General features: G+C 34.3%; 5 protein-coding genes across 9 annotated transcripts; 2 read left to right on the top strand and 3 right to left on the bottom strand.

Annotated features, from left to right (window-relative positions):
- Positions 1 to 35: 35 nt before the first annotated feature.
- LOC107483179 (2-succinylbenzoate--CoA ligase, chloroplastic/peroxisomal) lies at positions 36 to 5095 on the bottom strand. Of its 4 annotated transcripts, none has more exons than XM_016103797.3 (10): positions 4601 to 5095; positions 3863 to 3935; positions 3382 to 3559; positions 3204 to 3302; positions 2600 to 2697; positions 2319 to 2512; positions 2038 to 2165; positions 1196 to 1593; positions 747 to 949; positions 36 to 355 (listed from the first exon to the last, which is right to left on the bottom strand). In XM_016103797.3, exons 1-10 carry the CDS (start codon positions 4801 to 4803, stop codon positions 226 to 228), a joined length of 1704 nt encoding a protein of 567 aa, XP_015959283.1. In that variant the 5' UTR covers positions 4804 to 5095; the 3' UTR covers positions 36 to 225. The 4 variants fall into 4 exon arrangements, with proteins under 4 accessions (XP_015959283.1, XP_015959284.1, XP_020995680.1 ...); XM_016103798.3 differs by having other exon boundaries at positions 3391 to 3559; XM_021140021.2 differs by having other exon boundaries at positions 3758 to 3935; positions 4601 to 4669.
- Positions 5081 to 6814, top strand: LOC127746475 (uncharacterized). 2 transcript variants are annotated; one of them, XM_052259826.1, is made up of 2 exons: positions 5081 to 5725; positions 6665 to 6814. In XM_052259826.1, exons 1-2 carry the CDS (start codon positions 5163 to 5165, stop codon positions 6693 to 6695), a joined length of 594 nt encoding a protein of 197 aa, XP_052115786.1. In that variant the 5' UTR covers positions 5081 to 5162; the 3' UTR covers positions 6696 to 6814. The 2 variants fall into 2 exon arrangements, with proteins under 2 accessions (XP_052115786.1, XP_052115787.1); XM_052259827.1 differs by lacking the exon at positions 6665 to 6814 and having other exon boundaries at positions 5081 to 5326; positions 5477 to 5914.
- A 1777-nt stretch (positions 6815 to 8591) lies between these two features.
- On the top strand, positions 8592 to 12041 carry LOC107483158 (probable ADP-ribosylation factor GTPase-activating protein AGD13). Its single transcript, XM_021140018.2, has 7 exons — positions 8592 to 8604; positions 8837 to 8912; positions 9406 to 9569; positions 9977 to 10094; positions 10372 to 10488; positions 10612 to 10707; positions 11459 to 12041. Exons 3-7 carry the CDS (start codon positions 9454 to 9456, stop codon positions 11738 to 11740), a joined length of 729 nt encoding a protein of 242 aa, XP_020995677.1. The 5' UTR covers positions 8592 to 8604; positions 8837 to 8912; positions 9406 to 9453; the 3' UTR covers positions 11741 to 12041.
- Positions 12042 to 13942: 1901 nt separating this feature from the next.
- LOC107483180 (uncharacterized) lies at positions 13943 to 14980 on the bottom strand. Its single transcript, XM_016103801.3, has one exon. The coding sequence runs from the start codon at positions 14707 to 14709 to the stop codon at positions 14152 to 14154; it is 558 nt and encodes a 185-aa protein (XP_015959287.1). The 5' UTR covers positions 14710 to 14980; the 3' UTR covers positions 13943 to 14151.
- Positions 14981 to 15739: 759 nt separating this feature from the next.
- On the bottom strand, positions 15740 to 19231 carry LOC107483181 (ferredoxin--NADP reductase, root isozyme, chloroplastic). The gene is made up of 5 exons (XM_016103802.3): positions 18883 to 19231; positions 18515 to 18571; positions 17808 to 18140; positions 17373 to 17592; positions 15740 to 16481 (listed from the first exon to the last, which is right to left on the bottom strand). Exons 1-5 carry the CDS (start codon positions 18904 to 18906, stop codon positions 15982 to 15984), a joined length of 1134 nt encoding a protein of 377 aa, XP_015959288.1. The 5' UTR covers positions 18907 to 19231; the 3' UTR covers positions 15740 to 15981.
- Positions 19232 to 25387: the final 6156 nt, after the last annotated feature.

The raw sequence follows: 25387 nt of genomic DNA, 5'->3' as shown, positions 1-25387 counted from the left end.
TTAAATAAAAAAGAAAAATCTGTCAGTAGAGAATGTTGATTCAAATTTCTTACCCTTATTTTCCAACTGATTGATCTTCTCAAATGTTTCAATACTCTTTTTGGTGTTTGGCAATGTTAATATCACATGCCTGAGGTATCACTTGCAAAATTTGTTGATGCAGCATTTTGGATTCAACCAATTCCGTTTTTGTTAGTTCACAAGTCATTGTGCCCTTTAAGCTATTCAAAGATTACTATGCAAAGATTGTAGCCGACACATTAATTCCTTGCGGATTTGGTCTCTTCTTACTTTTCCTGTGGTAGTGAGTGGAAAAGGCTTTCCCCACAGTAAAAACATCTTTGGTATCTTAAACCTGAAAAAAGATTCAAAGAAACCTTTACTAAACAATTTGTATATACTCAATCTATTTTTAAATAATTGTCCACTAGAAAATGTGCATTCGGTTTGTGTTTTCATCTTCTATTTACATTTTTAGTCTTTTTTGTTTTAGAATTTTGTGAAGTGAAAACAGAAAATAAGATTTAATTGTTTTCACTTTTCACTATTCACTATTTTCTCTTTTTTCCTTCACAAAATTCTGAAACAAAAAAACACTAAAAACGAAAACAAAATGAAAAGCAAACCGAACGCTATATTGATTTTTGAATGTATTTCCTTGTTTAAGTGGATAGTTATTTTCCCACATCCAGAATAGTCCACCTCAAAAATTTAACAAACATGGAATTTAGGAGACATACACATACCTGCTTAGATTATGTTGAATACAATATTGGTGGAGACTCTTTTTAGATATGTAAAACTCTTGATTTGAATTAGATTGATCTAACCATTGCCAATTTTCTGTTAGTTGGATACATGCTGCTACCATTTCTGTAAGATAGGCATCTGGGATTCCTACAACAACAACACTTGTAATCCCTGGATGTTCTTGTAGAATTGCTTCAACCTGATTCAAACAAAGAATAGTTACATTGTAAGGATCATGAGGCAAGTAAAGACAAACACTTTCCAAAACAAAAGAAAATGAAAATTATAAAATTTTGGAAGTAGAAATGTATGACCCTTTTGGAGAATATAACTCTGAAATATAGTAGCATTTTCATTTGGTTTATGTTTCTGCCTTAGTTCTTCCATACTAGCTTAAATTTACTTTATGATAAGGCAAACAAGTTTGATGACAATTTCCTATTACCTCTTCAGGGTAAATGTTCTCCCCACCACTCTTGATTCGACCATTTGTTCGTCCAAGGAGCCACAAATTACCATGATTATCAATTGATCCAATGTCACCTGTATCAAACCATGCTTCACTCCTGCCATTTGATGAACTTGTGAGAGTTTGATCCCAATACCTGAGCATTGTGTGTGGTCCTCTAGTTAAAATTCTCCCTATGTGACTAGTGCCATCATCTTCGCATATTTTAAGTTCTACATGAGGTGCAGCTTTGCCAACACATATACCTTGAGGCTGGTGAATGGAATTTGATGATGCTGCCTCACCAACTATTTGAAGGTTCTGGCTAATGGTGGTTTCATGCATTGGATCATAAAGGTTCATGAATGTCATTGAAGAACATGTCTCTGTCATCCCTTTTCATAAATGAAACAGATTACAAACACTAAGGGAAAAAAACCCAGCAAATTTCAGTGTTACAAAAAGGTATAAGGACAGAAAGAAATTTAATGTGGTCTAGCCTTTCATATGTTCTAAATACTTCTTAATTTTTATATATGGTGTTCTATCTATACACTTGTAATGTAAAAAAAATTTTAAGCAAACATTCAATCATATATTCTTATGTAAGCAAAAATAACTGTTTTTATATTCATCAGTATTTGAATGGAGAACAAAATGAATGAATTTCTGATTGAATAAAAATGCAAAACTATTGTCTATGATGTTGTCAATGCAATAAAATTACACTGTAAAATACAAGAAAAAGGAGTAGAATATCAGGCTTTTGAACTACTCCTAGACTATTTCTAAGAAAGAAAGAACTGAAGCACACCATTATTGGGATAAGAAAGGCATACCATAAGCTGAGATAAGCTTAGCTTTATGGAAGAATAAGTTAGTATCCTTGATGAGCTCAAGTGAGAGGCTTCCACCCCCATTAAGTATTTTCTTTACGGTTTCTCCCCCTTTCCATGTCTCTTTGTGCCTATCAATATCAAATTACCAAATCATGACTCAGAATACTTCTAAAACAATATAGTCCATAGTTCTGATTCTTGGCCTAATGTCGGGAGACAGCAAAGTAATGAACCAGAAAAAGCAAGTTTTTTCATTAAAAAAAAAAAACACTGGCACATGCCTAATTAGAGAAATGAGACTGGCCATTATTGCAGGGACTGTGATCAGAGATGTCACCCCGTATCGCTCTATGGCATCAACAGCTGATTTTGGATCGAACTTCGGCATCAAGACATGGCAACCTCCAACCATAAGCATGGTTAAAGCCGATGACAATCCCCCAATATGGCATAATGGAGTAGTATGCAGATAAACCTATCACAGAAAAATAAATAAAATAAAATAAAATACAAATTCCATAAGCTATAACAAAAGAAATGGATGTAACAGGAAATGGCATACATCATCCTCATTGTATCCAACTATGGCAATCTTTGCCAGTGATTGTACGATCAATGCTCCATGGCTTAGTGTTACTCCTTTAGGCTTTCCTGTTGTTCCTAAAGTTAAGAACATAAATAACTTCAGGAATGTTCTTATCAGAATGTAAAATGTAATTAGCTTGTAAAGAGTAATTTAATGTTTCTTTTCCTAGAACTAAAATTAAGCTCAACGACACTATCAAAAAAGACTTGAGCTTTATTCCTATTGCTCATTCTATAGGGTTGCCCGTATAAACCAAGCTTTGAAAGTTAAATTGCATTTAGTCAAAGAATTTCATTTCATATAAGTTTTGATGCATTACTTTAATAAATCAACAGAATCCTGGGAATGGCAGACTTCTGCTGATTTAAATTCATTATGCAGATGTTGAGATAGTACATGGATTATTGTTTCCCTGAAGTTTTAGTTTATTGAATAGTTCAAGAACTGCATAAATCATTCCCAATCATATAGTTTTCATTGTTGTTAAATCAAAGCCATGATTCTCCACAAAAACACAAACCACAAGCAACAATTAATAGTGTTCTCAGGGAAAGTAATTAACTGAGTGAGAATCTTGTACCTGAAGTAAAGCATATCATTACAGCACCGTCAGGCGCCCAGGAATAATCAAATGGTAGAGGCTTTACGTGATGCTTCTTGAGCATTTCTGAGTGCAACCCTGCATTGCATCAAGAATAGTTAAGAATATTGTTCAAGCCAAAAAAGGATTTCTATGGACTATTCTTTATCTGACTAACCAGCAATACCATTCCACTCCTTTGCTAAATCTGAGGAAGTGGAATCCAATAAAGCATGCCATCTCAGAGATGGAACATCCGTTTTCAGAAGTTTTGAGTACCATGTTTGGCTGCTCTCATCAGTGACTAACATCACTGGCTTCACCACAGTCATTGCGAATTTCGCCTCTTCAAAACTCTGCGGGACAAGAAAAATGTTTAACATAATGTTATGACTTACAATAATACAGTGCGAGTTACTGAAACATATGCAATTTCAAGAAAATTTGTATTAATTATTAAATGTGTTCTAGAAGAACGCAAAGTAATTTTCGATAAGTTTGAGAGTGTATGCAAAAGTATGTGAATGAATGAAATGGAGGAAAATTGAAGGTACCTTAGAATGGCTCGTTAGAAAGAAAAAAGGGCTTCTTAAGTGCTTCATTAACTTAGCAAACATACCAATTCAGAAAGCTAAGCTAAGAAATCAGGCCCCACTCACCCAGCGATAGTTCAGAGGTGCGGCTATTCCACCAACAAACGCAATGGCTAACAACCACTCGAGATACCAATCACTGAAAAGAAAGGCTCATCTATCATTCACAAAAATAACGAGACAGGAAAATTTGTAAGTGATATAAGACTCTAATAAGCCTCCTCACATATAGAATTGGAGAAGAACTTGAGCATGAAATTTGGACTTATAGCAGCTATCAACGATGCGACAGGCTAATACACATTTCACTATTTTAAGAAAGAGGGACAGTGTGAACTTCTAAGTACATCTAAATTTTACTCCAGAATCCCTAGTTTTGACTCAGTTTTCTAACTCTCATGTTACAACATAAATTTTTCAGGGGGATTCTATGATGCCTATATATATAATGCCTAAAACTGCCTAAGAATTTGGCTACTTTACTAGGGAGCGAGACCAGATATTTGAAGATATAAAACATTGAGAATTTGACCAGAGCTTAGTTATTAATAGGAATCATTATCACAAGTTGATTAAAATTGTTACTGTGTGTGAAACAAACAAGTGTTTTCACACCAGGTTAATAGCTCAGAATCGACCTCAACCACATTGGTTTATTGCTCAAACATAAGAAGGAACCACATCATAGCTAATCCAACTACGAATGTAAGCCAAAAAAAAAAATGGCGCTTGCAACTTACATTTCATTATTTCAAAGCACATTAACATAAACTGCATCAATTGATGAGACCTTATCTCTCGTACCTGTTGAATGCGGAGATGGCAATTACATCCCCGGATGTGACACCTAGGTCGAGCAAGCCTTGAGCCAAGGCCAGAACTTGCTCCACAAGCTCTCGCCCAGTCATTTTCCGGTGACCGGCAATTGTGACCGGAACATGCAGCCGGAGAGTCAGCAAGCGACTCAAACATTGGCATATATGAGGGAGAGAGTGGTGTTTAGCCATTGATACTGCTATAGCTATACGTGCACAATGTGGTTTTGACTTTTGAATGTGTTAGGAGCATGAAAGATTGAAAGCGCGGTTGAAGAAAGTATTTCTGTTATTATATCTTATCTGTTAGCACAAACGGGATAGGTGTCAGTTTTCTATTGGTGCTCAGTTTACGTGGATTGGTCGTTGGATAAGCGGGGGTATTTTCGGGTTTTCGGCAATAAAGTATAGTTAGCGCCTTTTGAATGTGTTCATTGTTCAATGGTGAATACTAGAGGATTTTGGTGCAGTCTCTGGTGGCTATTCTCTTTCCGTGGCTATAGTGGCTAGAGTCGTTGGACTTGTCTCAACTTGACACTTGGAACAGTGGAATGATTGTTGACGCATTTAGCTCCCAGAAACGTCACCCCCATCCCTCCCCATATTTTGGACGGGGCCAAAGACTCGACCCAACCCGCATAACACCCAAAACCCCAACCTTAGGATGCGCATCCCTGACCATCATGGCGACTTGGTACCCTGCAGCGGTGGTTTGGTTGGAGCTTCATCACTTGCCGCCTTTATTATCTGATTTCTGCTCCTCTGATTTTGCTTTATTCGTGTCTCCAAAATTTCACTCTCTATTGCTTTGGTTTCACATAGCTTACAATATTCATTTTCTTTTCCTTTTCGCGTTCTCTATTAGTTTCAGCGATTGGCTCAGAATACGATCACATGTTTCAGAGCTGGTTCCCAAGAGAGCGCCCTTTCCTGACCTGATTTACCTTAGATTCGAGGTCTCCACAATGCTGCTCCATGGCCACTACTTTCAGAAATGCGATCTCCATCATTTCCAGCCTTTGACCACTTCACCTTGTCCATTGCCATGCCCATTTGTCGTTCGCCATTGCCCATCCTTGTTCGAGACACTTCTTTCCTTCACCGCGTTGGCCAGGTTCTCATTCAATTTGGGCCTAACCCGATTTTGCATGCTAAACTCTTCAGACCAGTTATCAACAATACGAATACTTATATCTAATGATGCCAGGTGTTTCTTTTTATTCGCTAGTCAAATTGTGGCCACCTGTAGTCACCGCTTGCAAAGCCACTAGAGTGGTGGCCTTTTTAATATTGTGTCTAAATTATTAAAAGAAGTAAATAAATAATATTTAATAAATTTTAAATAATTTATTTTTTATTTTAAAAAAAATTATTTTTTAGCGTAAAGTATCGTTTTTATTTCTAATGTTTGTGGTAAATTTTATTTGTATTCCTAACATTTAAATCGTCATATTTGTATTTCTAACGTTTGTAAAAGTGATTCAATGTTATCCTGTTGTCAATTACACATCATGAACGTTTTAGTTTAAGTTTTAAAAATCTTTTCTTAAAATTAGAATACAAATGTAGAATCGATGATCCATTCGGAAAAATAGCTCATAAAAGGTTGAAATTAATTTCTACAACATTTACATAATTTACCTTTTCTTAGGGACATAATTGAATCTAAACACAAATAGTGGGTATAATATTAAAATCGAACACATGTAAGTGAAACCTAATTGAGAATGAATACATCCAAGTGAGAATAATTGAAAAATAATCTGATTTGTTGGTATAATTGATAATACGATAACATTAAATCACTTTTATAAACATTAGAGATACAAATATGATGATTTAAATATTAGGGACATAAATAAGACTTATCCCAAATATTGAAAATAAAAATAATACTTTATTTTATTTTTTATTTTAAAAAGTAAATTGAATAATGTAAGTACTACACAAAGACACCATAAAATATTAAAATTTACGGTGTTCAATAGTCAACAATAATATCTATTAAATGGTAAGAAGAAATTAGCTGAAACTGCTAATCTCTTATGAAAAGTGTACAAGGCACAACACAGATTCCTCTTTAAAGAGAAGAGATTTGATCCTCAGCAAGTCGTAGCCATTGCAAGGAAGACGGAGGACGATTTCGTGGTGAGTACGGTGATTAAAGGTTGAAGATGAAAAACTGAAAAACATATGCAATAGAACATATTTTTAAGATTATGTTTAGGGCTTGTTTGGTGAAGTTTTAAGAAAAGATTTTTTTTAAGTTATTTTTTTTTAAAAGATTTTATAGAGAAGTAAAAGTAATTTTTTGTTTGGATATTTCATATAAAATAATTTTTTTATCTATTAATTATGTTTGAGTATAACAATATAAAAGTACTTTTTATTTATTTATTACATGAAAAACATCTTTTTTTTAAGGAAAAAAGATCTTTTAAAAAAAGATGTAAATTACAACTTCTCAAAAAAGATATTTTTTTAATTTTACTAGTGTTTTTACTTTTACCACTAGAAATTTGCTAAATACGTTAAAAAATAAAAAAGATCTTTTTTTATAAAATAATGACGCCCAAACATGTACTTAGAAGAAATACGGAAAGTGAAATAAATATTAAATTAAATTTCTATAAATTATTACTTAAATTATAAAAAATAATAATTTAAACTCTGTTTACAACCAAAAAATTTAAATTATTACTTTTTATAAAGTAAATTTTGAGAATAATAATTTTAACTATAAAATATATAAATTAATTTCATATTTTTTTAATTTTATTTTTTTAATAAATATAGTTTAATTTTTTTAATGAACGTTTAAATGTTAGAAATGGTTATTTATTGTAGTTGAAATGTGATACTTCTCTGTTTTTTTCTTAATTACAAAAGTAAAAAATAAATAAATAAATAAAACGAAAACGGAAAACGAAGAGAATTAAAGAACAGAACAAAAGAAAATCAGAGTTGTGAAGTTCTGATCCAATTGGCTGAATCCATAAAGGGGGAAAAACACCGCATCTCTCTCTCATTCTCCGTCTCTATTTCCGATTTCCTCCGTTCACCGGTAATTCTCTCTCCCTCTCTCTCTTTCGTTGCCTATTCCGATCACATTTCTACATTCACATAATATTTATTTATTTATTTATTCAATTTTCCAATGATAAGGTTCATTTGATGCATATATATTTTTGGACATTCGATTTCACTATCTCAGAGCTGTATTTTTATTAGTATCCAGAAAAAGAAATCCATTCTCATTTAACAACTCGGATTAGCGCCGTTATAACCACTGATTTCACCATTAACCAATTTGATGCAGGTAAACAAGTATAAAAAATTGATTTTTGGTTTCTGAGTGTGAAAAAAAAAATATATAATTAGAAGAAGAAGAAACAAAGAAAAAGAGATCTGTGCTTGGCTGGGGTTTCAAGCATAAATCAATGAGGAATTCCCGCGTGGAACTTGGGAGGCCTGCCTCAGGTAATTTTGTGATACTTAATTAGTGTGGAAGTATGTATTGATGATCAAACTATCCTAAAGAGTTTGAAGTTTACTATAGTAGCTTAAGATTCTTTAGATACTCAGAAATGGAGATAGAGAGAAAAAGGGTTGCGGAATTACGTTGACCTCCTAAGCTCCTTAGATTCTTCACACCACTATACTTTGTGCTTTGTATATATAAAGTAACCTCCAAAAGGGGAGCCTTATTGCCTTGTAACCGTGTGGCTGCAAGGTTACCGATTCAAGTCAGCCACAGATGCTTGCAATAGGTTAGGTGGGTGCCTGCTTTACACCTTTTGGCTGGAACCCTTCCTTGGAACCTGTGTAGTGTAGGATACTCTGCACCAGACTGCCCTTTTATGGAATATGACCCTGGGAGCTCCTAGTGGATATTAGTGTAGGTAGGACAAATTAAGGGACGTTATGTATAATATTGTCTAATCATGGGTGGCACAAGTGTATTATTCTTTCATTTTCAGATCCTAAATGGGCGTAAGTGTTTCTCCTTTGCATTCGTGATGATTTTTGTTTGTATTAAGGGCTATTACTAATACACAGAATTGGGGTTTCAATGCTGACTTTTTTTTTCTTTTTTTTTTTATGTGTGTGAATGATTAAGGAATATGATATCTGTTAAGCTGTAGCTGACTACCTTTGCGAATAAAATAAAATGAATTTTGTTTTTAAACCTTGAATTTATTTATTTATTTTCACTGTATTTCAGGTCAGCCAATATTGGAGTATTTGTTTGCTTAAAATGTTGTGGTGTGCACAGAAGCCTTGGTTCTCATATATCAAAGGTAGACAATTTATAGGCTGTACTGAAGTGGAAGGCATTGCTGAATGCAGATCCCCTCTACGCATGATTATGTTTCACCCCTAATGTCTAATATTTTAAGCTTAAATTGAGTGTCCTTTCTGATGTCTTGAACAAATTAAAAGGATGGCCACCAGAAATAAACCAAAAAAATAAAAAAATAAACGGATGATAGTTCATATGTTCTGGCATTTAATTTCTCACAACTTTTGTAAGGAATGGATGATAGATAGGGTAAAGCCGTTCTTCATACCTTAGGAAAATGATTTCATTTACACCTTGTCCAGTTTCTTACTAGTCTATTAGGTGTATATGTTGATATATATTAACCTATAACCTTTTATCCCATTGTTTGCTAGCAAGACCACTCATGTGAATCTGACCTAGTTTGTTCCCATGGGCTCTATCTAGTTAGGAGCAGTATAAATGGCTAAATGCTAATTTATCCTTTTGATGATGTTATTTTTTACTTTCAGATTTTATCTGTGACTTTGGATGAATGGACAGAAGAAGAAATTGATTCAATGATTGAAGTTGGGGGGAATGCTGCTGCTAATTCAATATATGAGGCTTATATTCCAGAAGGACATAAAAAACCTGAACCAGATGCCAGCCATGAACAGCGTGCAAATTTTATAGTGTTAGTCATGTTTTCATTCGCACAATACACCTACCTGCTTCTTTGTGCATCATTTTGTTCATTTTGATAGTCTTATTATCTCTGATTGCCATGATGGGTATGTTTGGTTGAAGATAAAACTGGAGTGGTTATTTTTATACAAGAGCTCCATGAGTAAATTAGATATGAAATTCATCCATGAAATATCTCTTCCATTTTCCCCCCAATGAAATTACACTCAAAATAGTAATGTCACAAGTCCCCCCTTATTTTCCCTTTCTTCTCTCCGTCTCTCTGGCCAGTTGTTTTTGTCCAAATCTTTTGTTAAGTCAATTTTTTCCTTGACTTTAAGATTTTCTTTTTCCATCTGTCAAGCAAATGCTCTAGTTAATTGAATGCCATTTTAATTGCAACTATTTTCACTTCAGGTCAAAATATGAGAATCAAGAATTTTTGAAACCTGGCTTGCGCATTGTGTCTGGGAAAGGCGGTCCAAATTCAAACTCCGCAAAAAGTCGCATCGATGGTGGTAGTTCAAAGAGAACGGTAATTTTGTTGTGTGCGCTATCCCTTTGATTATCTGACTATTTTTATTGTTTAGAGAAATTTCGATTAAAGGACTGGGAGAAACTTTGGATTTGACCATATTTGCAAGTTTTGTGAACTAGATTTTCCGAGTTGAATTGCTGTCTTCCCGGATGAAATGAAAGTTTTCGAATCAAACTTTGCATCACTTTAATTTATTACTTTGGCAGCATTGGCAATGCATGTATTCTTGAGAGTGATTTTCTGAGTATATGACTAATATTGGTGGTAATAACAGGAAGGTATGGTGGAATTTATTGGAATGTTGAAGGTGAAAGTGATTAGAGGCACCAATTTAGCTATTAGAGATATAAAGACAAGTGATCCATATGTTGTTTTGAACCTTGGCACACAGGTTGGTTGTTCTTGATGGCATATGTTTTCGCACAACTGTTGCTCCTTATCTTTTATTTAAAGTTGAAGGTTCATGAATGGTGATAATTTTCGTTTGAAATTGATTTGTTCCTGTTGCTTACAGACTTCCCAGACAAGGGTAATATCGAGTAACTTGAATCCAGTCTGGAATGAAGAAATTATGTTGTCCGTTCCTGAAATATATGGACCAATAAAACTGGTATGGTTGAATTTTGATGCAACTTAATCAAAGTTAGCTTTTCTAGGAATTTCTCACCAGTGGAAGTTAATACAGTTCTCTTCCCAACTACAGTTCCTAGAAGCAAAATGATGAATTGCCTTTTAAAAATGAAATATAAGAAGTTGTATATAGTATAGACAGTATCGACATCTAGGCATTCGATGTTTAGCTGCTTTCTTATTTTGGTGCAATATGCAAATAGATTTTCCGCACCACTAATTCATTTTTTCCTATTATTCCTTTGTACCCTTGCCAATTATAGCTGTGAATCATCAGTCATATTTTTTCCTTCTCGAAACACCAGTGTTTGATGTCTTGCGTTGTTCGGCATGACACAGCGGAAAAAGAAAAAGAAAGTTTGTGCATACTTCCATCCTTTACAAAAAACCTTGATGAGTATTTGCTAAAGAACATTATATGTATTACAATTTGCTCGTATTTGTAGTCATCTATGAGTCTATATCTTGTTTAGAGCGTTAAGGTGGAATCAGGATGTGTTTAAGCCATATATTTCTTTTTTATACAACCAGGAAAACTGTATTGAGTGAAATGGAAAGAAAAAAAAGCAATGCAATTTGGACGAATGTCTACATATGACTGCTTTTTTTCTTTAATTTCTTCTCTAGCTTTGGTTCAATGAATAATATCCTACCGTTATTAGTGATCTATATAAGTCTAGTTTCTGCTTTTTATGACTATGACACCATCTTATGTGCTTGCTGCATTGCAGAAAGTGTTCGATTATGACACATTTTCTGCTGACGACATAATGGGAGAAGCAGACATTGACATTCAGCCCCTGATATCATCTGCCATGGCATGTGGTAATGCTGCAATGTTTGCCAATATGCAGATAGGGAAGTGGTTAAAAGCTGATGGGAATGCACTTATTGAAGATAGTATAGTCAATATTGTTGATGGGAAGGTTATACAGGCCATGACACTGAAGCTCCAGAATGTTGAATGTGGAGAAATAGACCTAGAAATTGAGTGGATTCCTCTTGATCAATAGGTACTTGCCCATGTTAAACTACCAATTCTCTTGTTGAAATCCCTGTAACTTTTTTCATATACTATGGTCTCCTTATCCTAGAAGAATATCCTTCCCAACATTGTACACAGATAAAAAGGAACGGAGATAGTAATAATAATAATAGATTATGCCATGTATATTTATTTCTTACTGTTAAATACGAAGCTTAATCAAATTGTCTCCTGAGAACATATAACTTTTTTGGTTGTGTTGGTAATCATAACCTTACTTTTATGAGTGCAAATGCCAGTTTGCATGATGATTGGTTTATGCAGAACTATACACCTTATGTGTCATTTTTCCACTGAAATGTTTGCTTTCCATTTAAGACTAGTTCCAAAGTTGTAGGCACTACTGATTCGTTTTTATTTTCCATTTTTATTTTTATTTTTATTTTTATTTTTATTTTTAGTATTTTTTTGTTTTTAGAATTTTATGTAGAAAAAAGAAAGAAATAACTATGCTTACAAGCATGACAACTTAGAAAGGATGTCTAGTTATTTCTTCCACAAATGTTAAATGCTTCTTGCTATTCTTGGATTGCAGCCATCTTTAGAGTAACCTTTCTACTCTCATCAAATAATAACAGTACAGTTATGAAACATTGACAAGTGACAATGATGAGAACACAAAAGGATGTGCAATTGCACACTACATGTCTATTTGGTGGAAAAAATCTCCAAAGAATGATGGTATGCGCATCTTAATAATTATTTTGTAGTTACATCAAAGTCAACCTGTGATATCTGATCTGGAATATAAACTAATTATTAGATCACATTTCCGAAAGCTGAATTTATTAAGGAAATAATACAAATATTTAAAAAGCAAATGGTGTTTTTAATATTTTCAATGTATTAAATAATGAGAAATTCTAGGTAATCAATATTTTCATTTTTGTTATCTTAAATTTGAATCAAGGTTAACTAATTCTTTTTTTTATCACTAAACCTATTGTCCGTCTCGTAGCATTGCCCTTAAGTATACAAATTTGCACCCTGGTAGCATTGCCCTTAAATATATTAAAAGTTTCAAATACAAAATTTAGTATCATGGTACAAATTTGCACCTATTAGGAATTAAACCAACTTTGACCTTGATAAGACATAAATTATTCAAAGTAATAAGATCAAACAAACAACCATATGTATACATATAAAATCTAGCTTTATCAATTAGGCCACCTTGGATGCTAATTCGAGACAAAGTGTTAGATCAGCCGTCAGCCATTCCATAATTATTATAAGTTGACAAAGTACTAACTATCATTGTAATTTATCTAACAATTCAGAAGCGAATGGTCCATCTCCATCTATATTTAATATTGGTGTTCTGTTCAGAAATAAAACTTGAAACCTAAAGTTATAATGTGTCCCTTTTTTGTTGTTGTAACAACACACACGCATATCAATGTGGTGATTTGTTTAAGTAAGTTGAGAAGTAATTTTTTCATGAAGAAAAATAACATATAAAAGATTCTATAATCGACAGTTAGTTCAATCTAAACTGTTAATTTTTATTCATCTAAACTAAATTAATCTACAAGTAAATTTTAACTAATTTATTTGAATAAAAACAGTGATTATGAGTTAAAAATAATTAGAGAGTAAGAAGACAGATTCTTGAAGATTTTTAAATTAGACAAGTTTCTTAAAAAAAGTGAAATTAAATCCGAAAGTGTTTTATGACAGACTATTATTTGTATGTCCTATTAATAATATTATTTATAAGTAAATGATACTTTTTATTTTTCTTTTTGATGTTAATTGAAAATATTTGAAAATAAAACATTTATCATGGATAATTTTAGACAAAATTATAATTAACTTTCAATATCTACTATATTTAATCTTCGTTTTTTTATAAAAATAAATAAATAAATAAATAAATAAACAAAATTATAGGGCAATTATCCACCTTCCAAAGTATTTACGAGCCAATAAATAAAACATTAATTACTATGTTCCAGTGTCATACTTGAATCAATCCTAAAAAATAAATAAATTAATAAAAATAAGATAATTAGGAACCCGAACCACCAAAATAAAAGATACAGTAGTGTTACGTTATCAATTTTTTATCTGCCAAAATCTGCCAATTTGAGTTGGGCTGGACATAAAGCCCATCTACTAAATAAAGCCACATCTAAGTGTTGGTAATAGTTGGTAAATTCTCTCTTGGTAACGTAATGAAAGCATTAATTAAAAAGCATCTTCATAATCAAATTTACACAGCTAGCCTGCACCTTTACATGCAAGTAGACCATTTACGTAACTAACTAAGTGGGACGAAAAAGATAAAAAAGAAGAAAGAACCAACAAGTCAACAATGTAATTGAAATTTCAACACAATGAAATAAAAGGAGGAAAAAAAAAAGAAAATAATAATACTCAAGAATTCCGCACAACTGGCACCGGCACTAACTGCAGTTTGTTGGCACTTCTGTTAGTATAAAGGTCACTATCGTCATTTCCAATATTAACAACACCGTCACTTCTAAACGATTCGTTTAAGTTTAACTTGTTTCTTCTCCTGTGTTTAAATAGATAAACCAAACCTGTAGCCACTAATAACGCGACACCTGTCACACCACATACCAAACTTGCCACCACTAACGCCCCTCCCAACCGCCGTGCTCCACCGCCAGAGGATGGCGACGGGCTCCACCACGGTGGCGGGAGCGAAGCGGTTAAATTGGTGGCCTCCGGGAACGACGACACGTCAGAATCAGAAGAAGAGGAGGATGACGAGGACGAGGACGAGGAGGCGGGAGATGAACCGGCTCCGTTGAAGAACGATCTCATCGTGGAAGAGTTCGCCGGTGGCGAGGACTGGAACACGAGGCCGTGATCCGAAGGTCGGAGATCCCTGGATCCGAAAGCGGAGGAATCTCCGGCGATAATGACGGCGAAGATGACGGAGGCGGCGAATTCCGACAACCACGCCATGTGGTTCGTTGCTTGCGCGAACTGAGAGAGTAAGTGACAGTTCAGAAATTAGAACTGAATTGAGATTGTTAAGATATAGTAATAATAATAATAATTCTATATATAAATGAGTTGATGGATACGGTGTCGTTTTATGTGTATGGTGCTTGAATTTAATTGCTTAACTTAGAAGCTAGAAGCGTTTCAAAGAAAGGCAAAGGCGAAAAAGAGAGAAAACAGTGGGTTTTGAGAAGAATAGAAGAAGAAGGAAAAAATGTGTTGAGTGAGAGTATGTGTCTTTGTCGGAAATGAATAGAGTCTATTTTATCACCGCTGTCTCTCTTGTCTTTTTCTCCTCCATTATTTTGTTTTTTTTTATATTTTATTTTGTTTTTGTTTAAATTTTTTGTTTGCTATTTTTCGTGATGATGGATAATAAAGTCAAGTCTTTCTTGGCATCTTTTTAGCCTTATGTTAACTATTGAAAAGTTGTAGATAATAATGGGAAAAGTTACTTAGTTTTCATTGTATGGAAATAACATTATTATTGTATTCTTATTCTTAACTTTGCACATTGCACAGTACTGAAAATCATAGTTAAAAAGGTACATTATTATGCTCCTTATTCTTGAAAGTCAATTTCTTTGTAAGTGCATTGTTTTATTTTGTTTTGTTTTTTGGGGTTTACGTGCATTGTTTACCTTGATAGAGTATAACACATCAACATGTGTCCATGTTTAAAGAGTATAGAGAAAGGACAATGTCATGCTACACCGGATTAAAATAAATCTATGATATAGATTTGAATCACGATTAATATATCCTTTCATAAGTTAAAGAGAAAAGAGATTTAAAATTTTGTTCTATGATTGGCATATCTAAATCTAAGTCAGTCTCACTGGTTGCACTATTCAACATTTCAACTATTGCGGGACATGTAAAGACTTCAAAAAACAGATACAACACAACACCTTTGTCGTCTATGTTATTATTACAATTCAATTGAGTTATCGCCTAGTTGTTGATACTTGATACTTTGATTCATTGAATATGCTTGAACATCATATTAATTAACTATGATGCATCTTTATTTCAAAATGGTCAAAATATGTCTCTACTACCACGTTTACTTGGTTCTTCAATTTTGTATTCATCAAGAAAACAATGTACAGCTTACTCAAGCTGTCTAATGAAGATTATTAATTAAAACAAAAACAACCCTTAATTAAAACACCTAACTCAGACTTAAGGTAAATAAATGCAAGCATGTGTTTATTCTGCAATGCAGAATTATCAGTAGACTTCAACATGCCACTGTTTGTTCTTCTTAAGTTGTGAAAGCTTTTCTTCCCAATTTTCTCCTCTTTGGTCTGCAACCTTCTTCAGTGTATCTTGGATTCCAGGCATCATCCCCTTTAGACCACAGAAATAAATGTGAGCCCCGTTGTCGAGAAGTCTGAAGATCTCATCGCTATATTCCTCGATCTTATCCTGAACATACATCTTGCCTCCGCTCCTGTTCTTCTGCTCTCTGCTGAGAGCCTTGTCATAGAGGAAGTTGTCTGGATAGTCCTTAAGGTATTTGTTGAATTCATCATCATACAGAAGACTATCGCTATTGGCAACACCGAGGAAGAGCCAGGCTAGTCCACGAAATTTAAATTTAGGAACTGATTCCATAAACATTCGACGTAGATAGCCCCTAAATGGAGCAACACCAGTGCCGGTGGCAATCATTATGTGTGCCGCATTTGGATCATCCTCAGGCAAAAGCATGATCTTCCCAGAGGGCCCTGCAAAAACAAATGTAGATAATTCAATTTTCAGCCAATAAGTAGTTTTCACCTACGTTTGCATTGTGACTTATAAGTCATGAAGCTAATTAATCATCTTAAGTGTAACTTATCAATCTGTTATACATCCTATAAAATAACTTTCATGACTATACCAAATTTTCAGTCTATATTGAAATAATTCTTTATCATGTTATTTGAAAGCATTATATCATTTATATGATATACACTCATAACTTCTAATTGATTAACCACCAATCAAATAGGAAGTCAAATAATGCCATTCATTTAGTAAAAGAAGTATCCACATCCTAATGCAAGTGCATTATGGAATTACTTTGGTAAGCCATAGCCTTGCAAAGCTGTCAACATCATTGTGGATGGTTAAGATCGAAGAAGTTGTGAATGAAAAATAAAAAGAAGGAACCTTTTGTAACTTTGTGTTAATTTCTTAGCTTCTATTTATTGGTAGTATGTGTCAACAATTATATATTGAAAATTGTTTCTTCATTTTGATAAATTGTGCCTAGGAAGTTGTAATGACTATAATTTTACTTAGAATTCCCAGAGTCTAGGTTTGCCCTATTAATATCTTCAGAGTGTTGATTATTCTTCCCTGAAAGATTCTGAATTTTTCAGAGGATTCCAGTTAGATCTATGTCATATATCAGTAGGACAAACCTAGGGTAAAAATTGAATAACATGTTACATCTAAGCAAGACAACATGCACATAAATAAATAAATAAAAAGATATTAGAAATCCACCCAATTAAGAAAGGTACAGAAGGAGTATGTTATTGCAATACAAATTGGTTCTGAGAATCTGTAAAATAATTTAGAAATCATGTTAACTTTTAACAACATCAGAAATAAGAAGAGATTTCTCCCACCTGTGATCTTAATTTTGTCTCCAGGCTTAGAGTTGCACAAAAAATTGCTGCAAACACCTTGCTTAGAAGGATCTTCCTTTCCAGTGTCAGGATCATAATAAACAGCACGGCGCACACACAAGCTGGCGGTTTTGCCATCAAAATTGTCTCCATACCTCGTCGAAGCAATTGAATATAGCCGAACATTATGGGGACTTCCAGGTTTCTTTGGATTTTCTCCCTGCCACCCATATGCAAATTCTATTCATTAGTACCAAATCATTCTCCAGCAAAAACAAATCCAAATATTCTGCCAATGACCAAGATTATTAAGGTTCACTAGGAAGAAAACATTACTAAATCTTTTGATATGTCCAATTTACATGCAAAAATTCTGAAGCCAAAATTCAAGCATTGTGGATTGTCAGCAGAAAATAACTCAATGATACTACTTACAGGTGGAATGACACCATAACTCTGTCCTTCCCAGTAGGGAACATTGCCACCATGATCAATCACAATATGACATGTTTCACCGGGAGCCTTTGGACCAACGAGCCTCTCGACAGAAACAATAGTTGCTGTGTATGGCTCTTTAGGCTTGTATATATTCAATGGAGGTTCATTAGCATCTTCCAATTCTAAAGGGGAGACAGTAACTTTGGGTGCACTTGTTTGTTGCACCGACATGCATGTCACACGCCGACTTCTTGACCTTGAATTGTTTGCTTTCAGGTTGAAAGTTAACACCGGTGCCCATGATTTATCCTGGAAGTTTAAGTTAGATACCTGCAAATCAAGTGTAGCTTCTCTTTTAAAACAAAAATTGTATATCTAAAATGAAGAAGCTGGGTTTCAAACAAAGTGATGCCAACATAATCTATCCTCTAACAACTGCAATGTCATTATGCACTGGTTTCGAAAATCACTTAATCAATTACTCCCTCGTTTCAAAGTATCAGTTTCTTTGGACAAAGTGATACATTAAAAAATATTCATATCTATAATTGTTCTGCATGAGCTTCTAAAAATCATCACTAATCAAAGCGAAGTCTGACATATGTATGGATCCTTTAAAACAAACTAAAGGCACTTATAGATAACAAGAGTTTCCAAAAGTCAAAGGGCAGAAAAGTAATAAGGGATCATAAGAAGTATCAAACCTTAAACGCAGATCTTCTGAGAGACAAATCGCTGCTAACAGGAACAGCCACAGCCACCTGCAGAAACCGGTGGAAAAAAAAAAGTTAAGAACTTTTGTTCAACAATTATAAAAAGACACAAAATTAATAAATAACAAAAGTAAAAACAGGGTAGAAAATCCTTAGTTCCATTTGAAAAAGCCAACTTCAGGTCAAATTTCCAAGCTTTGAGAGTCTACAAAGTTAGTTGTATTCACCCACAGCTCAAACCAGGTAGAAAAAATAGAGATAAAAGAGAAAACGGTCAAAATCAAATTTTGATTCCATTTGGGGTGACCATTTTGCTTAACGTGGAGAAAAAAAAGGGAATTGGTTAGTGGGTTCATTACCTGTGACAGAGCCAAATGAGCCATCACGAGATCAACAACAAAGAAAGTAGGAACAATAATCTGAGCAACAGCAAAGTGATTGGAGAAAGGAGAAGGAATTTAATAATAAAAAATAAATATTTGATTAGATTGGAACAATAGAAAGTGGTAGATGAGTGTATTATATAAGAGTAATCAAAGTTGAAGTTGGATGTGGGTTTGGGGGTGGTGATCCTTTGGAGAATGGGAAAGGTCGTTGCTTCTTCACACTTTGGCTCCTCGGAGTGTCACTTCCTCGGTTCCTCCCTTGCATTCACCTCTTCCTGTGAGCAGCACCAGCAACTAGGAATACTTAATTTCAATGTCGAGTCGAGTTTGGTCTAAAATTATGGGCTAGCTTGGGTAGGTTCAATCTCGTTTGGTGGGTTTCGGGTTCTTTTTGTTGAACGTCCTTAATTAATTAATTTTTGGGTCAATCTTGATTTAGCATCGAATATCCTTTTTATTTTTTTTTTTGTCTAGCATTGAATATTATTTAGTATGACTATAAGTCATATTCCTCTATTATTATATATATAAAATTCTTAATTTTCAACATGTGCAATGTTTTGGGACATTAGTATAATAATTTTTTTTATATTAGTTGTTAAGGCCCGGCTCAAAATCTGCACGGGTCGACCCGACCCAAGCAATACCCGACCCGGACACGCGTCCTGTACGGTTCACACACGGCTGCAGGATAGCGTCCTTGGGAATATGGGCCTGTCCCATGAGGGGTCCACTACTGACATGTATATAAAGGGAAGATTGGCTCTTCCCGCTGACTTGAGCGTCGGAGTGTCTTTGCAGGTGGCACCCCCCCTCATCATTTCTCCAAGACAAGTGCTCGGCTACTCGACTACTCGTAAGCAGTGCGACCCAAGTCAAGGCGTCCTCACCCCTGCATCTGTCCACCCGATCTGTTCGGAACCCGACCAACGAACATTAGTCTAATATATAATTCGTTATATGTTATTTGACAATAATATTCTATTGTTCTAAATTTAAACGTAAGAAACTAGTAATGATCGTTTATGTATTTGATTAAACACATAAATATAATTGCTTAAATTTAAAAACATTAAAAAAAAGAGGATATCTCTAATTAATTTTTGGGTCTTAAACTAGACGGTCGAATCAGTTCAATCGTAAAAAACCGCAGTATTTTTTAACCGGAGACAAACCGTAAAACCGTCCAGAAACCGGTCAATCAGACCGAACCGGTAACCGGACGGTTCTTGGAAAAATCACGTCTTTTCTGACGGAAGCTGCAGAGAAGTCAAAAACTAAAAAAGAAAAGCCGTAGATCACGGCGAGGCCCAAACTACGTCGTTATTAGGGGAAAAGAAGGAAAAAATAAAACGAAAATGCATAATCACATACATTCACCATTCTCAGAGTTAAGTTGAGAGAGAGAGAGAGAGTATATGATGGTCATGCATGCGGCTGAAGATGTTTAAGATGCTGAGGCAGTAATATTATATATTTAAACCTCCGCGGCTCCACCTCATGACCTCAATAATAGGGTTTATTAATTAGAAGGATTAGAAGGATAATGGATCCAACCAGTGCACCCAGCCCACTTAATTTTGAAGCTCACTTTTTTTATCCAATCGTTCAGGGTTAGTCTTACTAAATTTGGGCTAATGTCCAATAAGAATATTCAAATTTTTTGGATGATGGCAATGCTATTTTGACAACACACTATTTTATATATGTACAAAAAATGAATTTGAGTTAGGTTTTAACGAGCACACAATTTCTTTTTATGATAAATTATATTTATTTTTAAGATACTAATATAATCCATTTAACTTAAAAACTAAATATGGACACCTAAAAGGTTAAACTAAATATATCTTAAAAATTAGAGGATATGAAATACATTTTTTTAAATAAAAAAAAACTAGAAACTAAGATACAACTAATAAATATATTTTTTGTTTTTATTCTTTTTCATTCTATAAACTTTTATATATATATATATATATATAAACCTTTACGTTAATTTTTAATATTTAGTTATTTTCTTTTCAATTTGACTCTTGGATTATATTTACATAGGATTATAAAATTATAGTTTGTCTGGTACTTTTCATTTGTGTGATTTTAAGATTTATATTTTAGATATTTTTTATAATTTTATATATTATTTTATTTTAATTCGGTTATGTTAATTAAATCACGATTGGGTTAATAAACCAATAAATTAATCATTAAAACAGTTTGACCATTAGTTTGATTTTCAAAATCTTAAAAAATATAACATGCATGCATAATACTTTACATCTAAATTTTATACTTTGATATTTTCTATAGTGCAATTCAATCGATTGGAGTTTAATCGATTGTGCAACGATTTCAATCGATTGAATTTTAAAAAAGTTTACATTGTCGTGCGAAATTCAATCGATTGTGTTAGATCTCCAATCAATTGAGTTTTGAAGAGACTTGTGATATTCAATCGATTGTATTGTATTATTGTATGTCTAATCGATTGAATTATAAAAAAATACGATTTTTTTTACGTTTACAGATGTAACCGATTAAGGACAAAAAATTCGTTAATTTACATTGTCAAAATATTTATGAATGTTACCATTAATAAAAAAATTTATAAAATAAAAAATAAATTTCATAATTAAATAATATATAAAAAATTTAATTATAATTAAAATTAAACAAAAACTATTTAATAATTATTAAAAAATTTATAAAAACATATTTTATTATTGAAACATTTAATATTCTACTACCATCGAATTCTATGCCGTATCTTTTTGTGTGTCTTTTCTTATATGGTTTATTTTTCATCTGTCTTTTCTGTCCTTTTTTTTTCTTATCCCTTTATATTTGTCCTGTTTTCTTAGTCTTTCAATTTCGTCTCTATTTTCTTGTAATATTGATGTAATATTCTTTTTCTAATAGTAACAAAAAAATTAAGGTAGAAAATGTAAGTTTTTAATTTCCTTGCAACTGCAAATTACATTGTTCTTCAATTTTGTTGACTCAACCTGCAAAAAAACGTTAATTTTTCGGCAGTAACTTAAATTGAAAAATATACACTTTTTTATTTAAATTAAAAAGCCCTAATATTCATTATATATTTATATAAATTAATATAATATTAATTTATTATATTTGTGTCATTTTTAAAAAAAAATTGGTATTTCACCAAAACATGATCCACCATTATTTAGCTAAAACTTCAATTGAATAAATTAGTTATTTAAGCATTTAATTATTTATCGAGCTTAATCATCAAACCCTTAATCCTTCTCTCTTCTTCTGTTGACTCACAAAAAAATCTCATATTTTGCCTTAACCCACCTTCTCTTCCTTCTTTTCGGACTGGCAATGTCGCCATCCAGGACGAATCCAAAGACAACCAACAATGTGGACGTGGGTTATCTTTTGTTGTTTTTCAATTAATGTTAATTATAATTGATATAGTATTTATCTTATGGTTTATTTTCGATCTTTGATGACAATGCCAAAAAAATCTAATATAAATTAACGTGACATTTATTTTGTATGTTTCTAAAACAAATTTTGATAGACTATAAATTAGTAGTTTTTCAAAAAAATATAATGTATGTGTATTTTTTTATAGTTTTTATATATTTTTTTAGATGCTTGCTTTAGTGAAAATATTTTTATAAATAATTGTAAGAAAATAAGTATATTTTTTTTATTTTTTTTGTTAAAAATTAAATAATTTCTTTTGATTATTGTGATAAAAATATTTATTTTATAATAACAAATTAAGATCAAATGAATTTAATCCAATAATAAAAAAATGAAAAAAATCAAAACCAAAAAGAGTAGAGTACAAATCTCTAATTTGTTCATCTGGAAAAAAAAAAAGAAATCCCCCAACGTGGCCGCCGAAGGGCGGGTGACATAGGCCTCTGAAAGGGCTGCTTGACAGTGCCGTAAGCGTAATGAAGGTATGCTGGAGGAGATCTCGTCGACGTTTTTGGCGTTGATGACGTCATTGAAGTAGAAGTGATCGGGCCGGAATAGGTAATGGAGGCGGGAGCGATGCTGGACGGCGATGATAGAGGCGGGATAACAGCCAAAACTTTCGTTGTTAATACGAGGTAATGAAAGAGTCGTGACAAGAGATCAGAACTGATTATGATTTTGGTTGGACCGTTGGAGTGACCAAGTGATAAAAGAGAGTTGGGATGATGATATGTAATTTTTTAACAAAAGTTAAAAAATTAGTCTTTTAACAAAAAAAAGTTAAAACCATGTATGTAATTTTTTTATAATTATTTATAAAGATATTTAATATATAATGATATAGTATTTTTTTTTAAATAATTACTGACAAATATAATTTATGTGTTTTTTTTTATTTGTCCATATATTTTATTATATTAATATGTATTCGAAACAAGTACCTTTTTTAACTGTTATATTCATCTCTTTAAATAATATAGCATTTGACTCAATTAATTAGTATTTTGAGTATTGAATAATGTGATTGATGATTATCATTATTTTAAGAATCTTATATATTATAATGACGAAAATATGTAGAGCAGATAAATTTTTCAGGTGATGACGATAAACATGCATAATGATAAGTTAAAAAATTGGATTCACCAAAAGTATTTATTGATTTATCCATGAGTTTACTTAGTTAGAAATTTCTCCAACTTTTATAATTTATATCTTATATCTATATCCTATTGAATTTTACGCCTTCTGTTCGGTTGTCGGGTTTCGGACAGATCGGGTGTACGGGTGAAGGAGTGAGAACGCCTTAGCTTTGGTCGCGCTGGTTGCGGGTTTGCCGAGTAGACGAGCACTTGTCCTGGAGAAGGGATGAGGGGTAGACGAGCACTCGTCCTGGAGAGAGGATGAGGGGGGTGCCACCTGCAAAGACACTCCGACGCTCAAGTCAGCTAGTGCGCAGGCGGGGAAAAATGATATGGAAAGGTGACGTACCTCGGGGGAAGAGCCAATCTTCCCTTTATATACATGTCAGTAGTGGGCCCCTCATGAGGACAGGCCCATATTCTCAAGGACGCTGTCCTGCAGCCGCGCGTGGGTCGCACAGGACACGTGTCCGGGTCGTTTGAAGGGCGTGGAACCGGGTCGGGTGGAGCTCGGGCCGGGGTCGACCCGTCGGTTCCTTGGGCCAGACCGTAACAGTGCCCCCACGCGCCAATGGTAGCTGTGGGAGCTATCAATGGCGTGTTGTCTCGCCTCTCATTTGGGGTCGTCTGGTCGGCCGTTCGTGATAAGGATATGCCCCCAACGCGCGTGTCCTTTGGTTGTACAAGCAACCGTTTCGTCGCATCGTTCCCAGTGCCGAGCATTAAATGCTCATAATGGGGTGGAAAACCCTTGCTGAAAAGACCATTGTGCCCCCAGACGTTTCGCGCTTCCTGGGGGGTAGTTTTTAAACAGGCCAGTTTTGGCACTCTTTTTCCTTCTTTTGCCTCTTCTTTTTTCTGCCTTCTTCTTGCTCCCAAACCTCAACATCTCTTTGTAGTGCTGTGAATTTCATCATTTCTTTGCTGTGCTGTTTGTGCGCCTCTCCCTTCATATCTTTCTTTAACGCTGCTCCGCCGTCCTTCCCCTAATTCAGGTAACTTTCAAATCGCACCCTCTTTTATGCATTATTTTGCATGTCTGTTGTTTGGTTTTCTGCTGTTATTGTGTAGCTTTTTAATTGCGACTAGATGTGTTAGGGGGGAAGTACCATTCCAGGGTAGGTTTTTTTTTTCTTTTTTTCTTGCTCCTTTTGCGCTTTAGTCTCGTTTGGCCTTAGTCGGGGAGTCGTGGGGGGTAGTGTCTGTATTCGGCCTGAGCAACCGATCTCTTAGACTGACTGGATGGTCCCCCCATGTAGGTATGGCTCGCACGGTTTCCCGGGCTTCCCCTAACCCCGCGGCGTACGATCCTTATGCTTGGGTCGTTTCCGACTTGAAGGATTCGCCCAACCAAATGGGCGAGGAGGAGCTCACCGAGTTCCGACAAGCCGAATACTTGTGCGGAGGGACTAACGAGGAAGCCAATTATGACGTTTTTGTCCCGGCCCCTCACGAGCGGTTGTATGAAATCAACTTCCAACACCCCCGAGTCGCCGATTGGATTTGGTTCTACAAGTCCATGTTCACCCAAGTCGGGGTTCGTATTCCATTCTCAGCCTTTCAAATGGCGCTTTTAAGTCGAATTTCCGTGGCGCCGTCGCAGTTGCATCCGAACAGTTGGGCCTCGATCCGCTGTTTCGAGATGGTTTGTGAGTACCTTGAGCTGCCGGTGTCCGTAGATGTTTTCCTCTTCTTTTTCACCCTCACAAACCCTTCAAAGGAGGGGAAACACAAAAATAGGTTCATGTCCTTCCGGTCTGCCCAGGGTCGGAGGATTTTCGGTTTGTTTGAAGATTCCTACCATGGGTTTAAGGACAAATATTTCAAGGTCCGCCCTGTCAAAGGTCGTCATCCCTTTTGGTTGTCATTGGAGGGGG

The sequence above is a fragment of the Arachis duranensis genome, chromosome 4 (assembly GCF_000817695.3).
Source record: "Arachis duranensis cultivar V14167 chromosome 4, aradu.V14167.gnm2.J7QH, whole genome shotgun sequence".
Lineage (NCBI taxonomy): Eukaryota > Viridiplantae > Streptophyta > Magnoliopsida > Fabales > Fabaceae > Arachis > Arachis duranensis.
Note: the sequence above shows the minus strand (reverse complement) of the source record. Positions and strands in the feature narration are given on the sequence as shown.

Excerpts from the sequence above, each read along its gene's own strand:
- LOC107483179 (XM_016103797.3), bottom strand. The coding sequence starts at position 4,803 with ATGGCTAAACACCACTCTCTCCCTCATATATGCCAATGTTTGAGTCGC. Across the intron at positions 3,560-3,862 it reads CACCTCTGAACTATCGCTGG|AGTTTTGAAGAGGCGAAATT; the intron begins GTGAGTGGGGCC and ends CTTGTCCCGCAG. Across the intron at positions 950-1,195 it reads AGAACATTTACCCTGAAGAG|GTTGAAGCAATTCTACAAGA; the intron begins GTAATAGGAAAT and ends TGTTTGAATCAG.
- LOC127746475 (XM_052259826.1), top strand. The coding sequence starts at position 5,163 with ATGATTGTTGACGCATTTAGCTCCCAGAAACGTCACCCCCATCCCTCC. Across the intron at positions 5,726-6,664 it reads TCCTTCACCGCGTTGGCCAG|TGTACAAGGCACAACACAGA; the intron begins GTTCTCATTCAA and ends TCTTATGAAAAG.
- LOC107483158 (XM_021140018.2), top strand. The coding sequence starts at position 9,454 with ATGATTGAAGTTGGGGGGAATGCTGCTGCTAATTCAATATATGAGGCT. Across the intron at positions 10,095-10,371 it reads GTGGTAGTTCAAAGAGAACG|GAAGGTATGGTGGAATTTAT; the intron begins GTAATTTTGTTG and ends TGGTAATAACAG. Across the intron at positions 10,708-11,458 it reads TATATGGACCAATAAAACTG|AAAGTGTTCGATTATGACAC; the intron begins GTATGGTTGAAT and ends GCTGCATTGCAG.
- LOC107483180 (XM_016103801.3), bottom strand. The coding sequence starts at position 14,709 with ATGGCGTGGTTGTCGGAATTCGCCGCCTCCGTCATCTTCGCCGTCATT.
- LOC107483181 (XM_016103802.3), bottom strand. The coding sequence starts at position 18,906 with ATGGCTCATTTGGCTCTGTCACAG. Across the intron at positions 17,593-17,807 it reads GTTATGGTGTCATTCCACCT|GGAGAAAATCCAAAGAAACC; the intron begins GTAAGTAGTATC and ends TATGGGTGGCAG. Across the intron at positions 16,482-17,372 it reads AGACAAAATTAAGATCACAG|GGCCCTCTGGGAAGATCATG; the intron begins GTGGGAGAAATC and ends TTGTTTTTGCAG.